The sequence below is a fragment of the Cynocephalus volans genome, chromosome 14, assembly GCF_027409185.1.
Source record: "Cynocephalus volans isolate mCynVol1 chromosome 14, mCynVol1.pri, whole genome shotgun sequence".
Classification (NCBI taxonomy): domain Eukaryota; kingdom Metazoa; phylum Chordata; class Mammalia; order Dermoptera; family Cynocephalidae; genus Cynocephalus; species Cynocephalus volans.
The window spans coordinates 27,938,363-27,951,943 of record NC_084473.1 but is presented as its reverse complement, the minus strand read 5'-3'; the positions used below and the strand labels follow the sequence as shown (position 1 = coordinate 27,951,943).

The 13,581-nt window shown below is 44.1% G+C and overlaps 1 protein-coding gene across 1 annotated transcript in view; it reads left to right on the top strand.

The window, feature by feature from the left end:
• The window catches only part of ALK (ALK receptor tyrosine kinase), a 731,313-nt gene that overhangs the window by 636,808 nt on the left and 80,924 nt on the right, over nucleotides 1-13,581 (top strand). The window contains exon 9 of the mRNA XM_063078008.1: nucleotides 1,627-1,796. Coding sequence (XP_062934078.1) covers nucleotides 1,627-1,796 — 170 coding nt within the window. The remainder of the gene's footprint in view (nucleotides 1-1,626; nucleotides 1,797-13,581) is intronic.

Here is a 13,581-nt window from a genome sequence, read left to right as displayed (position 1 = left end):
CGCCCCTCCACAACATCTTAAAACTTAAAAAAATAAACAAAAATTGAAAAATCTAAAAAAAAAAAAAAAAAAAAAGAAAGAAATACTCATTGTGCTCTGTGTGTCTAGAAATCCAGAAATTAACTTTGGAAATCAATAGAGGATGAATAAGTACCACCAACCATCCAGGGCATGGAGTTCCAACAGTCTGGATTCATAGAAATCCAAATCAGCATTATTCTGTGGTCAAGGAACAAGAAGAGAGAGCACATGTGCCCAGCATGATCCTAAGCTGGGCATTGCCTGGTGGGCTGAGGGCTGAAAGAGCTCAGAGGTAGCAGGGGTAGTATTAAAATTTCCAATCACAGCATCCAGACAGCACAAGAAAGCCAACTGGGGCCAGATAAAAAAATTAATGGAGTCATTCAATTATCCTGGGAGGTCTCAATAGAGACAAGTATTTGCTACTCTGGATATGGAAGATGGAAAAGGTATAAGTGAAGAGGCTGTAGTTATAGACCAGACTTACCAGGTCAAGGCTCTCAGGCCCTATCAGTGTCTAGGGCCCCCAATGCCCAGGTGTGGACTTGTTAGTGAAGGGTTTGTATGCAAGAGAGGGTTTGGATTCAGTGCCTCATAGTACGTAACTTCTTTCATCAAATGGTGAGGCAGTCATGAGTCAGGGACTAGAAGACAAAGCAGTGGTGATTTACAGAGAAACAGGTCTTCAAACAATGAGAACCAGAGAAAAGGGGCTTGCTCTCGACATATTTTACCCTTTATTCTACAATAGCCATATTTTATTACAAAATCTGAACAGGAATATTTTGTAGTTGTCCTAACTTTAAATGTTGTTCATAGATTATTTCCATCAATCTCTATTATTTTAAACACAAAGACCATAGACCTTGTTTATGGTATGCCTCTGAGCATCACTGTACTCAACTCTCTTAGAAAAATTATTATTTATAATTCCCTTTCAAATGTCTAGGGGACAATGCCATAGAAACCTTCCATATAGACACAATGAATACATGCAGTGGTAGCTTCCTTTTGGCAAAGTGGGCATCCTCACTCTGAAAAACAACTATATTAAAACATCTTGATATGTATATTTTTGTCTGACCTTTTCCAACCCATGGCCACCAGTATCAAGTCATAAGGTTTACACTTAGCTAACACGTGTCATGACATCATTCAAATAAGATTCTTAGAGTCTTTGGAAAAGGAGTAAAAATCGATGATGGCTAAATCACTAAAAGAAACTGGGTCACAAAATCACTTGCCCAAGGTCACAAAGTGAATTGGGGCCACAGACAAGAATCTTTGGCTACTCTTTAGGAAGTTCACTTAACACCTCATTGATCTTGATATCACCTCAGAGGCAGAGTCTTGTGAAATTTTATATGATATCATCAACCTGAACAACACTCCTAAATTAGCCATTGGTTATTCCTGCCCAGCTCCTTGAACTTTAATGAAAGATGCTTTGGGAGACAGAGAGTGAGATCAGGCAGTGGGCATCCAGCTTTTCTTGCTGAGTTACCAGCAAAATCCTTTGGGCTTCAGCTGAGATTTCCAGGAAGGGGACCTAAGATTTCCTTTCAACATGAACACCTTGTCCTCTGGCTCCTCTCTCCCTCACAGCTCCGAATGTCCTGGCTCATCCGTGGAGTTTTGAGAGGAAACGTGTCCTTGGTGCTGGTGGAGAACAAAACTGGAAAGGAACAAAGCAGGATGGTCTGGCATGTTGGCGCCAATGAAGGCTTGAGCCTGTGGCAGTGGACTGTGTTGCCTCTCCTCGACGTGTCCGACAGGTACCCATCCCCTCCACTCCCTTTTCCTCTATCGGCCATAAGGCAGGAGGGGATCATGTCTTTCCTCCCCCCATGTCCTCTACCCTGACACACAAGCAGATGTGCATGCACACACCCACACACCCACACCCACACACACGCTTTCTGCAGGTTACCCAGAGCGTGAGATTCTCCAAGAGATTTTGTTGCTAATGTTCACTCATCTTCTACATCTTTAGTCTGATGTGATTGGCTGCCTCCAGTATTTATAGGAAGAAATAAAATTAAACAACTCACATTATACCCAAATAATAATCAGGTTTTATATGTACACAGCATTTTCTCTTACTTCGTGGATTTTGCCTGATTTTCCCATTTGACATTTTATTTTTTCTTATTAACAACAAAATTTGCTAGGTAGGTAGGACAGGCCTTATCATCGTCCCCCACTCCTGTCCTTTTACAAGAAGAGAAACTGAGAATCCAAAAGTGAAGCACCAGTAGGTTGGAATCTGGCACGAGGCCCAACTCCAAGTCCAGTGCTCTGCTGAGTCAGGCCCCGGGGCAGGTTGACGAGGGTGGGTGAGAAGTTCTTCAGTAAACAGAGGACTGCTTCTACCACGGGTCCTGGTTCCTATGTGAATTCTATCACTATGATCTCTGTGACTTTGAACAAGATCCTTGACATCTTTGGGCCTTAGTTTCCTTCCCTTTAAACTGAGAGGGTTGACTAGAAGATCATTAACTCTGCATGGCTCTGGAAGGAAGCAGTCGCCAAGGAGTTCGCTGCTACTTGTCTCCCAGGATAGCACTACTCTGCCACCTGCAGTCAGCCTAAAGCAAGCAGTGCTTGAATAAAGATGGCCTGGCAGAACAGCACTCATGTGACACTGCTGTGTCCTACTGAACCCCCGATGGTTGGTGCTGATCTGTTCCACACCAAAAAGAGAGAAGGGGTCATTTCTATAAAGCAGACAGAAAATGGATCTGAGGGGAAAAGTCATCTTTTATAGGCTAAAGGTGAAACCCTACAGTCCAGAGCAGCCTCTGCATTAGTCTCCTAAAACATATTTAAATTACCAACCTGGTGGATCCACCTTCAAAAAATGAGAGCAAAGGCTCAAAGCAAGGTGGAGGTTGATGCCAGTTGGCATTCAGCTTTGTAAGTATAAATCTGGGTTCCAGATTTTTCACCCAAGCCTCACAGAATCTGCTGTTTCCAGGAGTTCATAACAAGCTGTGCTGCCATGGGAAGAAGGAATTGTCCTCACTCCAAGCACCAGCTACCCACTCCTTCAGATGCATGTGGGTTAAAGATCAAAGCCTTTGGACATCTTGAGGCTCAGTGACCCCAGGACAAATGGATTTAATTAAAGTGGAGAAAAAGGGAGGTGTGGGCTACTAGACCATAGACTAGTTTTTTGTCCTTTGGGGTGATGGGGGCTGTGTGCAGGGGGAGGAGGACATGAGTGTGAAGCCAGACCTCTCCCTCCTGGGAGAAGCGAAATTAATTCAGATGAATCAAAGGGATTTTTTTCCTTCCTCAATCCAGCAAGTCCTCTCTCTTTCATAGCCACTCCAGGGGATTTAAAGCAAGTAAGATGTTGACTCTGTTCACTCCCAACCACTAGAGTCTTATTTGAAGGAGGCTTTGTTCTCAGCCTCCCTCCTCCCTTGTTAAAGGCTGTTTACCAGACTGACATTCCTAATATTGATACTGAGACCAAACCGTCCAGGAGGGATTCAGACAAAAGCCAGGTTGGTTTGATGATGCCTTGTGATCTAATAAGGGTACAATTACAGAAAACGAGTGCCTCTATTCACTGGGAGGCTGCACACCACTGACATGCTCTGTTGTTGGAAGCTGCCTTCCCAGAGCTGACATAGGAGGCATCAAGACCCAGAGGCAAATGTAACTGCAGAAGAATGAGGCATGGCAGTTTTCACTTGCTAAAATCAAACGAGATTGTGGATGTGATTTGCCCATTAAGCTAAAGAAGCACTCTGGAAGAAAAGAAAACAGGCTTAAGAATCAAACAGTCCTGAATTTAAAAACTGGCTCAGCCATTTACTAGTTGTGTGATCTCAGCTAATTATGTAACCTCTCTGAGCCTCAGTGTCCTCATCTGTAAAATGGGCACAATAACAGTACAATTTCACAGGATTGTTATGAGACTAAGTAAAAGGACTGTCAAAAGGATCTGTGCATAGTAGGTATCAATGAATTTTATTTCCCGTATCTTCCATTCTCATTCCTTGGTTATGTGGCCTCAGTAATAATTTATTGAATAGCACAAATCACAACCTCTGATCTTTCAAGTCAAGCCATGTTCTATAAAACATGAGAGATAGTACAGTCTACTCTTAGGTTTGGGAAGTAAAGTGCTTGATGGAACTGCCTAGTCCATACCAAATGCTTAATCAGTGATAATTACTAATAATAACCATAATATGATAGTAATAATATCTCCCTATCTAATGCCTTAGAAGAGTCTGGGATGGCTAATTTAGCAATAATAACCAGTCATGAAACCCTAAGATTAAGGTGGGCTTCTTGTGAATTTGTAGTCATCAATAGTCTGTTGACTCCTCATAAGGGGAAATTACCGGTGGAGGAGGAGCAAGAAGCACACTCCTCCCACTTCCTTCCAGAGAGAGTGAGCTACAGCTGCCTGGGTTGCCACCAAATGGACATGGGAGAAAGGAGAAGGTAGGAGAAGAAAATAAATAAGAGAAAGAGAAAAATAAAATGGATAAAAGACAAAGAAAAACCAGCTTCCTTCCTCCCACCCCTGAGGTAGGTGTTGACACCTTTCACCAACCTGCCCACATCCCACGAAGCTTCCCTAGGCAGCTCCTGGCTTCAGCTGTTCAGCACCTGCCTTGTGGACAGCTCCCCAAACCCTGACCCTTGATGATGGCAGGAACTTTATTTCCTAGGCTATTCCAAATCACTTCTGCTACCAGGTTCCCCAGCCTCCACACATTACAAGGTTTTTTAAAAACAATTTACTAGGACTTAGAGATTAGCCCTAAAGAACTCCTGGACTCTAGACACTAGTCGTAGTCCCTGAGCGTTACATGAATAAACTTTTTAAACATAAATCTAACCATTTTTCTGTTTTGAAAATATTTCCTTGGCTTCCTGTGGTTTTTAGAATGTCTTTCAAACTCCTCAATAATACCTTTATTTAAGCCCATGTGTGATCTTTCCAACCCTAACTTTACCAGCTCTTTCTTACAGCATTTCTTCCTCTGCACCTCTACCCCAACACAGATGTACCATTCCCGCCACCTTAATATTCTTCCTTTACCTTTCATCTCTCTAAATATCATTCTTTCTTTACTTTTTAAAAAAGTGTCCCCAGCCATTTAGACTATATATGTACTTGCAATATATTCTCACCGCTCTTGAAACATCCCTGTAAAATTTGTCACTCATTACTACATGTTTTAACATCTAAATATAAATGTACACACCAACACGGCAGGGATCATGTCTGTCTTATACATCACTGTTTCCTGAACCTCTAGTACCACACCTAACACATAGTACACCCAATAACAATGTGTTAATGAGAATGATATATTGAGCAAAATTGCATGTATTTCTAAATTCCAGCTGAGTGAACTGAGAATTTCACTTATGGGAATCTATCTAACATTCCTCCTCTGTTCAATCTGTGTCTAACAACACATAAAATCACTTTATAATAAATATGACTTCAAAGTGTTCTATATATCAAAGCAACACCTGTGTCCCATCAGATGAACCAAGACAGCATTTGTTACTCCTGTGACAGGAATTCTCCTTAGGGATTTGCCTGGTACCTGTGCTTTCTTTGTCTCTGGTCACTGTCCTGTCAGAATCACTTTATAAGACAGTCTTTGATCTTAATTGTGTGCCCTGGTCCTTGTGAACAGAAAGAGCTAGAGCTAAGCACTTGAGAGTCAGATTGTGCCCACCACACAGCAGTCTTTCTATGAAGGCTTAGTGAATATGCCACAGTATGTAAAGGCTGGTGACAGGGACACTCTGATCCATAGAATACTTCTTCTGTCCATTTACAAACATGCAAAGTGATGAAAGTAATGTAATTGTCTTCATTATGAAATTATGTTAACTGCACAACCATACTATAACAAGTAGCAAGAAAAATCTCCAAGAGCCATGCCTAAGATGTTTTGAGAAGCGGCAACATCCCTGGAATACAGATATATGCTCTCAAGGTAATTTTGAAGGACACCACCTTCAAATATCGGCTTCATGTGTGCATAAAAGATACCTCATTACTTTATATCCACCTCCTGTAACTACTTTTCTTCATTCATTCCCCATTCATCAGCCCTCCCTTCCCCATTCAATTGCCACTCTTTCTGCTGGAATTAATTCTACCTCTTCTCAAAATGGAAGAAAGGCAAATTCTCTCCCCTTATTCTAATCATCAGTCTCTTGCAGAGACATACTCCTAATTTTCCTCTTTACAATCATATATCTTACTAAATTAAGCAAAATGCTGCCATACCATCCTAAGCTTTGACATGCTTACAGAGCAGAAGTGGGTGCTAAGTTCATCTCATTACAAAATGGATTTAGAAACACCGTGGATCAAATGATGACCCACAAATCACTGCGATGGTACAGTGAAATGTAAAGTACGTAACTTATCACACCTGTGTAGGCCCCATTCCTCAGCACTATCATTATAAAGGCTTTTAGCTGCACACTATATACATAGAATAACAAGAAAAAACGTCCCCTCTGGAGATATTTAGATTTCCCGTTCCCTTTGCATCCTTTGTCCTAAACGACAAGTGGTATGTTTCACAAATGCATCTTTCAAATGAGAGAGCTTAAACTGAGAGTTATGTCTTCATGTATTTGACCAGAAACTCCATAGAGCCAAGATTTTTTTCCTATTCAATTTTTATTTATCATCCACAGAATCCCCATTTTATATGGGATGTTGTCAATAACAACACTCTCCCTTTGTGTAGCAGCTTTCCATAACAAGAACAGCATTAGAGGGGCATTTTTATTGCTTATTCTTACCTGTGTAGAGAAGTAATAGATTCCAGTGAGTGGACATCCAGAGAGTTCTAGGGAGTCTTCATTTGCAGGTCTAGACACTTCCCTGAAAAAGTTGTGTTTAATTCACATTTTTGTAAATTGCATCATAGCTTCCTCATAGAGCCACTGAAGAGTTTAAAATGGTGATGATTAGAGCCAGCATTTATTGAGGGCTTAGTGCATGCCGGTCGTTGTAACAAGTACTTATCATGTATTATCTCATTTCATCCTTAAAAACATCCCCTTGGGGTAGATCCTGTAATTAATTCCCTTTTTATATAAGGAATCTGTGGGCTAAAGAGGTTAAATAATCTTCCCTTATCCTTAGGCTAGTCTGCTTCCTGTGTACAGCCTGAGAGAATGATGGATAATATAGCAGAAAACTTGAGAAATGGGGGCTACTGTTATTAACATAATATTTGGGTTCTGGATTACTTTAGGTCACACCTCTTATTCATTTTGAGTTATTTACTATTTTTCCTTTGCTTCACCCACCCCCTGAAATCCATCCTCTGCATTCCCACCACCACCTCCACCTCCTGCTGAAGACCATACCATGCCCAGCCCCATCCCACCTGCCCTTCCTTCCCTTGTGTCTCCAGCTAGATTCTTCCCTCTTCCTTCCAGATCATTCCTCTCCACCCCACTCCACCCTCATGCCTTTTCAAGCCACCACTCTGGCCTGTCTTTGACTTACCTACTCCATATGTTCCTACTGCAAAACTGCAGCATGGATTCTGACAGACATTTTTTATTTGCAAATATATTAATGTACAAGTATAACAAAGGTATCAAAATAAAACATTTCTAGTTATACACGTAACAAATCACCCTTTTGTTGAGAATAGAGTTCACTGCCGTAAGGACTGACACAGGAAATCCTAGCCGCATGGTTGGTACACTCAGCTATATAGAGCCCTTCTCTGTTCCTAGGAGACTCAGCAGAGGGGCAGGCCCTGAATCTCCTGACCCTCCTTACCTTCCTGGCGAGGGAGGTGGGAACAGAGTCCCCAGCCTCTCCAGCAGCCTGCAGAGTTGAGGAGACATTGGCAGGGCTGGGACTCCTCCTTGAGCACATGGCCTGTGCCTCTTGGGGCCATGACAGAGAACTGGAGAAGAGGGATTGCATCCTTATCGAACCAAGCATATGTGCCATTTGTCCTCATCATCGTAAGTCCGATTTTAGTGCCCTCAGCTTATCAATGAGAAAACGTAGCTCAGAATAGTTAAATTACCTGTCCAGAGGCACACAATTAGGAAGCAGAAGAGTCAGGATTTAAGGCACAATTTTCTAGCTCAAAATCCTATCGTTTTTCAAACACTACACTGTCATGGTCAAAAAATGTCTTCTGTGTATCTCAGTGGCAGCAGGCAGCAGGTGTTATCTCATGTCAGTTGCTGATATGACAGAACTGGGCCAGGGCTACCTGGAGACTCCATCTGGGAGGCTGTCAGCCACGAGGTCAGCCAGCACCTGTGGCCCCCAGCCATTCAGCGAGGATCCAGAGAAAGGACTCTGGCCAGGCACAATCTTGGTAGAACTGGTCTGTCAAATGGGTCATCCAGATAGGGAGGTGGACATGTGGTCAGGACACAGGCTAAAAACTGGGGGCAAGATGAGGGTCCAGGTCTCCAGAGAATGACAGAAACTTGGTCAGTGAGCCTGAAGCCTGTATAATCAACATACTAGCACAAGGAGACTGTAGCTGCCTCCCAGAGCACTAGACACTCTCTTTTAGTACACCCGGCCTTGCTCAGGCATATGCTTAGTCCTGGAGTAGTGCAGGAGTGAGCAGTGGTGGGGAAGGCTGGAGCTGTGAGGGAGAGACCTGCAGTCAGCCAAAGGCGAAGTTCATCCATCACCCCCACCCCCATGAGTGGGTTAGTCATCAACCCAACCATGCCAGGTGCATTGAACACACCTGAGTATCCAGGTGTGTGCTACATGCAATATTAGTTAGAGTAACACTGCCGGAACTAACATTATGCCTCCAGTCCTTGGGGCTGTATAAAAAAGAAATGTATTTTTTGCTCATGTGAAATCACAAATGAGTGTCCTGGTCGGTGGGTGGACTTCCAGGGTCCCTTTCAGGGACCCAAGCTGCCTTCCACCCTATTCTCTGGCCTTGGAATCCTTTGCATTTGGCCAGCCAGTAGGGAAAGAACACTGGGAATCTCAGATGGAAAGACTGTTGAGTTCTCATTTCAGATCACTTTCTGTCAGCTGGAACTCAGTCACACATCCACTCTCCTGCAAGGGGTGCTGGGGAATGTAGTCTAGCTGTATGCCCAAGTAAGAGAAGTGGGTTAGATGGGAAAAAATGAGATGTTGTGTCATGGAATAAGCTAAGGAATACAGCTCCCATCTCTGGGCATCTATCACAGTGTCACTGGAGAATACTGCTTTCTCATTTAGCTACCCTGAGCATTGATCAGTCTTCTTCTCCCCAAAGCCTCATAATTCAAGGCTGAAATCAATCCCAGAATCTATTCTAAGGTATGAATGTTTCATTCCAAAATTTTGTGATGCAGCAAAAAATCTTCCTTTCTGGCAGAAATCATCCCAGAATTTCTCTTCCTAAACTTTTTCTTTCTAAAAACAAAAAGTAAACTGAGTAAACAAATAACAGTTAAAAGCACTTTTGAAAAGTCTTAAAGCTAGCAGGACAGCACAGGGCTATGGTTCGCAAACTTGCCTAGACATTACAATCACCTGGAAAACTCTTTTTTTCTCAGAGTCCTGGGCCCCATATACAGAGATTCTGATTCAGTAGCTCATATATTGGGCCCAGGAATGTGTATTTTTAAGTTTCCCAGGTGACTTTGGTGTGCAACCACATTTGGAAGTCACTGGCAGAAAATGGCTTATCTAGGTCTCTTATGGGCAATACAGGGAATCAAGAAGTGACTGGAGAAGTGTTACTGGCTGTCACATTGTCAGCAAACATCTGTTAATCCCCCACCAAGCACAGAGGATGGAAAGGTGTTTAGCCAGCCTCTTGCTGGGTCAGAGAGCCTGCACACTGGGGAGGACACAGAGCAGATGCTTTGAGAGGCAAACTGACCCAGCAGCATTGTGTAGGGCCCAAATGAGGTGGCCAGTTTTCAGCTGGTGCAGTGACCTCCAGGTACCAGAGAAATCAGGGGACCTATCATGGAGAAAATGGGCTTATGATAAGCTGACCCTCGAGGCCAATTTAGGTCTTATGGAAATGGAAAAGGGACAAGGGCATTCCAGAGGAGGCCATCAGAGGCTTAGAGACAGCAATGTTTTCCATGGGTTCAAGAATAGCCAACTAGGCTGTGCCAGAGAATCCTGAGAAATGTCCTTGGAAGAAGATGAATGTGGAAATATTTTGGACTTTAGGCTGTGGGTAAAGAGAGCCATTGAGCACAGAGATGGGCTGGAGAATGGGAAATCAGAGATGGAGACTGTTGAAGGCTCTCGTGAGGAGCTGAATGTGAAATAATAAGAGGCTCAGAAAGAGGGAAGAAAGGCGCTGGAGAAGAAGAGGCCTCTTCCTCTGCTGCCTTCCAAATGTCATTGTTGGCCCAGGGCAGCCTTGGAGTAGCCTTTTAAGAAGAAGAAAGAGATATGACCAGTAGCTCGGTGTGCAGTGTGCAACCAGGCATTGACATGTACAAATCAAATAGTCATAACTCTGGAAGGATCTGGTCCTGCTTCTTTCTCAGCATATATCCCAGATCATTGGAGCAAGGAGTGGATTAGCAATTCTGAGCTTTAAATCCTATTTCTAACACCGATTTACTGTGACGTTTGGGACAAGTTGTTGCTTTTGATTGCTAAGTTTCCACAATCAAGAGTGCAAAGCAGTGAGACAGATCCGGCCCGTGAGCCTGGTTTAGGAGGCAGTCGCTCAAAATGGCACTAAGAACAACAGGATGTTCGGATCTGCTCAAGATGTCTTGGTAACACCCACAGCTTGCTTTGCCAGTCAACAGATGCATATGTTTCTCGTAACTTAATGCCTCAGAAAATGTAGCCCTGTGTTCTCAGCTACTTCTCTCCCTAGGCACAAAGTCTGGAATTTAGGGGATAATTGGGCTTCTGAGATTTGAAGTAAAGCAGAATCCAACTCTTTATATGCTGCCCCCTGAATCTCATCAATGCTCATGACTTCCACCTCACCTCCACGCAGATGACTCATACATCTTTATTTCCACCTGAGCCCCATCCCTGGGTTTCCAGCTCCTGGCTTGGCATCCCGCCCACACCTTCAGCATGGCCCCCCTCAGCACACTCCATGCCCAAGTGATAATTCTGTCCATAGCTCTACCATTCTCCTAGACATTCAGTTCTTCAAAGTCCTTCTTGACTTTTCTCTCAGTGCCCAGATTTACTGTTTTTCCATCTTGTATAGATTCTAGCTCTATGCAGGCAGAACTAAAAGGGACTTCAGAAATCCCCTAGTCACTGAAATATAGAAATTACATGACTGTTCAAAATTCCCAAGGTCAAGGTCCATGTCTTATACATCTCTGTGTTCCTAGCTGCAGGCACACGTGTCTGAGTTGTGGCAAGTGTTCAAACAATCATTGCTTGAAGGCAAAGGGGTGAATATGTAATTTGTAGCACTGCCTAAGGAAGCACAGACTTCTAATAAAAATATAATATGAAACAGGAATGATGAATTAGAATCTCTCATGTTTAAGAAAGTCTTCCACTGTGAAAATACACATGCCACATAGATTTTTAAAAGCCAAGATGGCATCTAAAAAGTTTCAGTGACTTGCCTAGGGTCCCACCAAGTGTATAATCCAGGCTTCCCTCAACTTTTTGAAACTCAGCCCCCACCAAACAGAAATTCACTCTCACGACAATGTTTTTGTAGAGGAAAAGGGAGTTAGAAACAGCAGAGGCTTTCTGGCTCTACACAACCCTCCATGTCCCCAGATGTCCCAAGGGGACTGTTGTACATCACCAAGTAGTGTGGAGTACGTAAGAGACTAGATGGCATTAAACAAGTCAGATGGTTCTGCAAGGGGTGGCAGAAAAAGTGGCCTGGGAGGCGAGAGGCCTGACTTCTTGGCTCTGCTACGGTCTCCATATGTGACTGGGCGCATCAAACGATGCTCCCGAGAGACCGCTGCCACTCTTTGGAGCTCTCCCTCTCTTTCTCTCTCCCCTCCCCCTTGACCTCTCCCTCCATCTCTTCTTCCCTCAGGGCACTTGGCACATTCAAGCCTGTGGGTCACATATTCTTGTGCACAGGCACCTCCCCTGCTGGGCCAGGGCTCTAGAAAGTGAGATCCCTTTTTGCCTTTCTGCCTCAAAGCCTGTGGCCCAGGAAGAGCTCAATAAACATGAGGCATATTGAGAGAATGAAAGAGCAAAAGCGGGACTTCCTGGAGATGGGCTTCTACCTGCCCTGCAGTCTGGTGGGACATCCTTGTGGCAGGCCTCTCCAACTGGTGACATGCCAGGGCACATGAGGGAGCCAGGATCCTTTAGTCTCAGCCCCCCAAAGTGAGCCCAGAAAGCCAATGCCTGGAAGCCTTGACCTTAGAATGATGAAGGGTCCAAGTGATTCTCTTTGCTTGCTCAGTCTGACTAAAAATTCATTTTCTCTCTTATTTCCAGAAGGGCTCTCTCACAAAGCCAGACTCATTATGAAAGATCTCTGCAGCCTTTGACAGTCCTAGAAAGGCTTGACTTTTCTTCACTGTACTTAGTGACATTATGCTCATGCGGGAAACCAAGTCAGGAGGTGATAAATGGCTTTTGAGCGCAGGACTGAGCGGGGGAGGGGGATGCCCCCAACTACAGAGTCAGGCTTTGGATGTCCAGCCTGTCCCCACTTTCCTGTGCAGGAACCAAAGTCTCCTAGAGTCACGGTACACATGTCCTTCCCTGGCCACACATAGCCCAACTAGGGCTTGTCCCAGGCATCCAAAGCTGTCCATCAGCCCCGTCCCCTTCAAGCGGTAACTGAAGTAAATTACATGGGTAATAGGACGGCTGTGGCAGGGCTTTTTTTTATCACATACACATTATTTTAACAGAAATGCATACCGCGACCCAAGCTTTGTGACAATCCATTTCAGAAGACTTTTGCAGAGCAAATCAACTGCACAGTGAGAAATTGGAGGAAGTATTTTTCCTCAGCAGTATCTGCCAGCTCCATCCAAAGCAGCCAGAGCCCAGACAAGCCACAGCTGCGAAAAAGGGATGCAGAACACTCCCTCCTTCCGAGCTCTCCAAACGGCTGACTGAGGAACCTGAGACATGGTGCCCATCCATTAAATGCCTTTTCCCCAGTCCCGCAATCCTTTCCTGCTCTCTCTCCAAAACGTTGCTATTCCCTTGGTCCACATTCAAACACACACCTTTTTGTCAGCTACTTAAAATCATTAAGTGAACTTAATTAGGTTTGTCAATCCCCAAGGCTGGCATGGTGGCAAATAAGGCATTATACTCACTGTCCATTAACAGTCTGCTGCCTGAATGAGATTGTGCATTTTCCGAGCTGTGCGTGAGTAGCATCAGCATTTTCTGATGCAGAGATCTGCCCGGTGAGTCTGGGAAGAGGCACCCAGTTCCAAAGCTGCCCCCGTAAACCTGGCCCACTGCCCGATTGGCCACCTCCCAGATTGCCCCTGGGCCAGCTTTCAACAGGCTCTCTGCAAAGCTAAGCAAGATGAGCCAGGGTGTACGCATTCTTTATGCAAAGCCAGGCTCTAGCCAAAATCCCTAGCCAAGTCTGTTTAGCAACA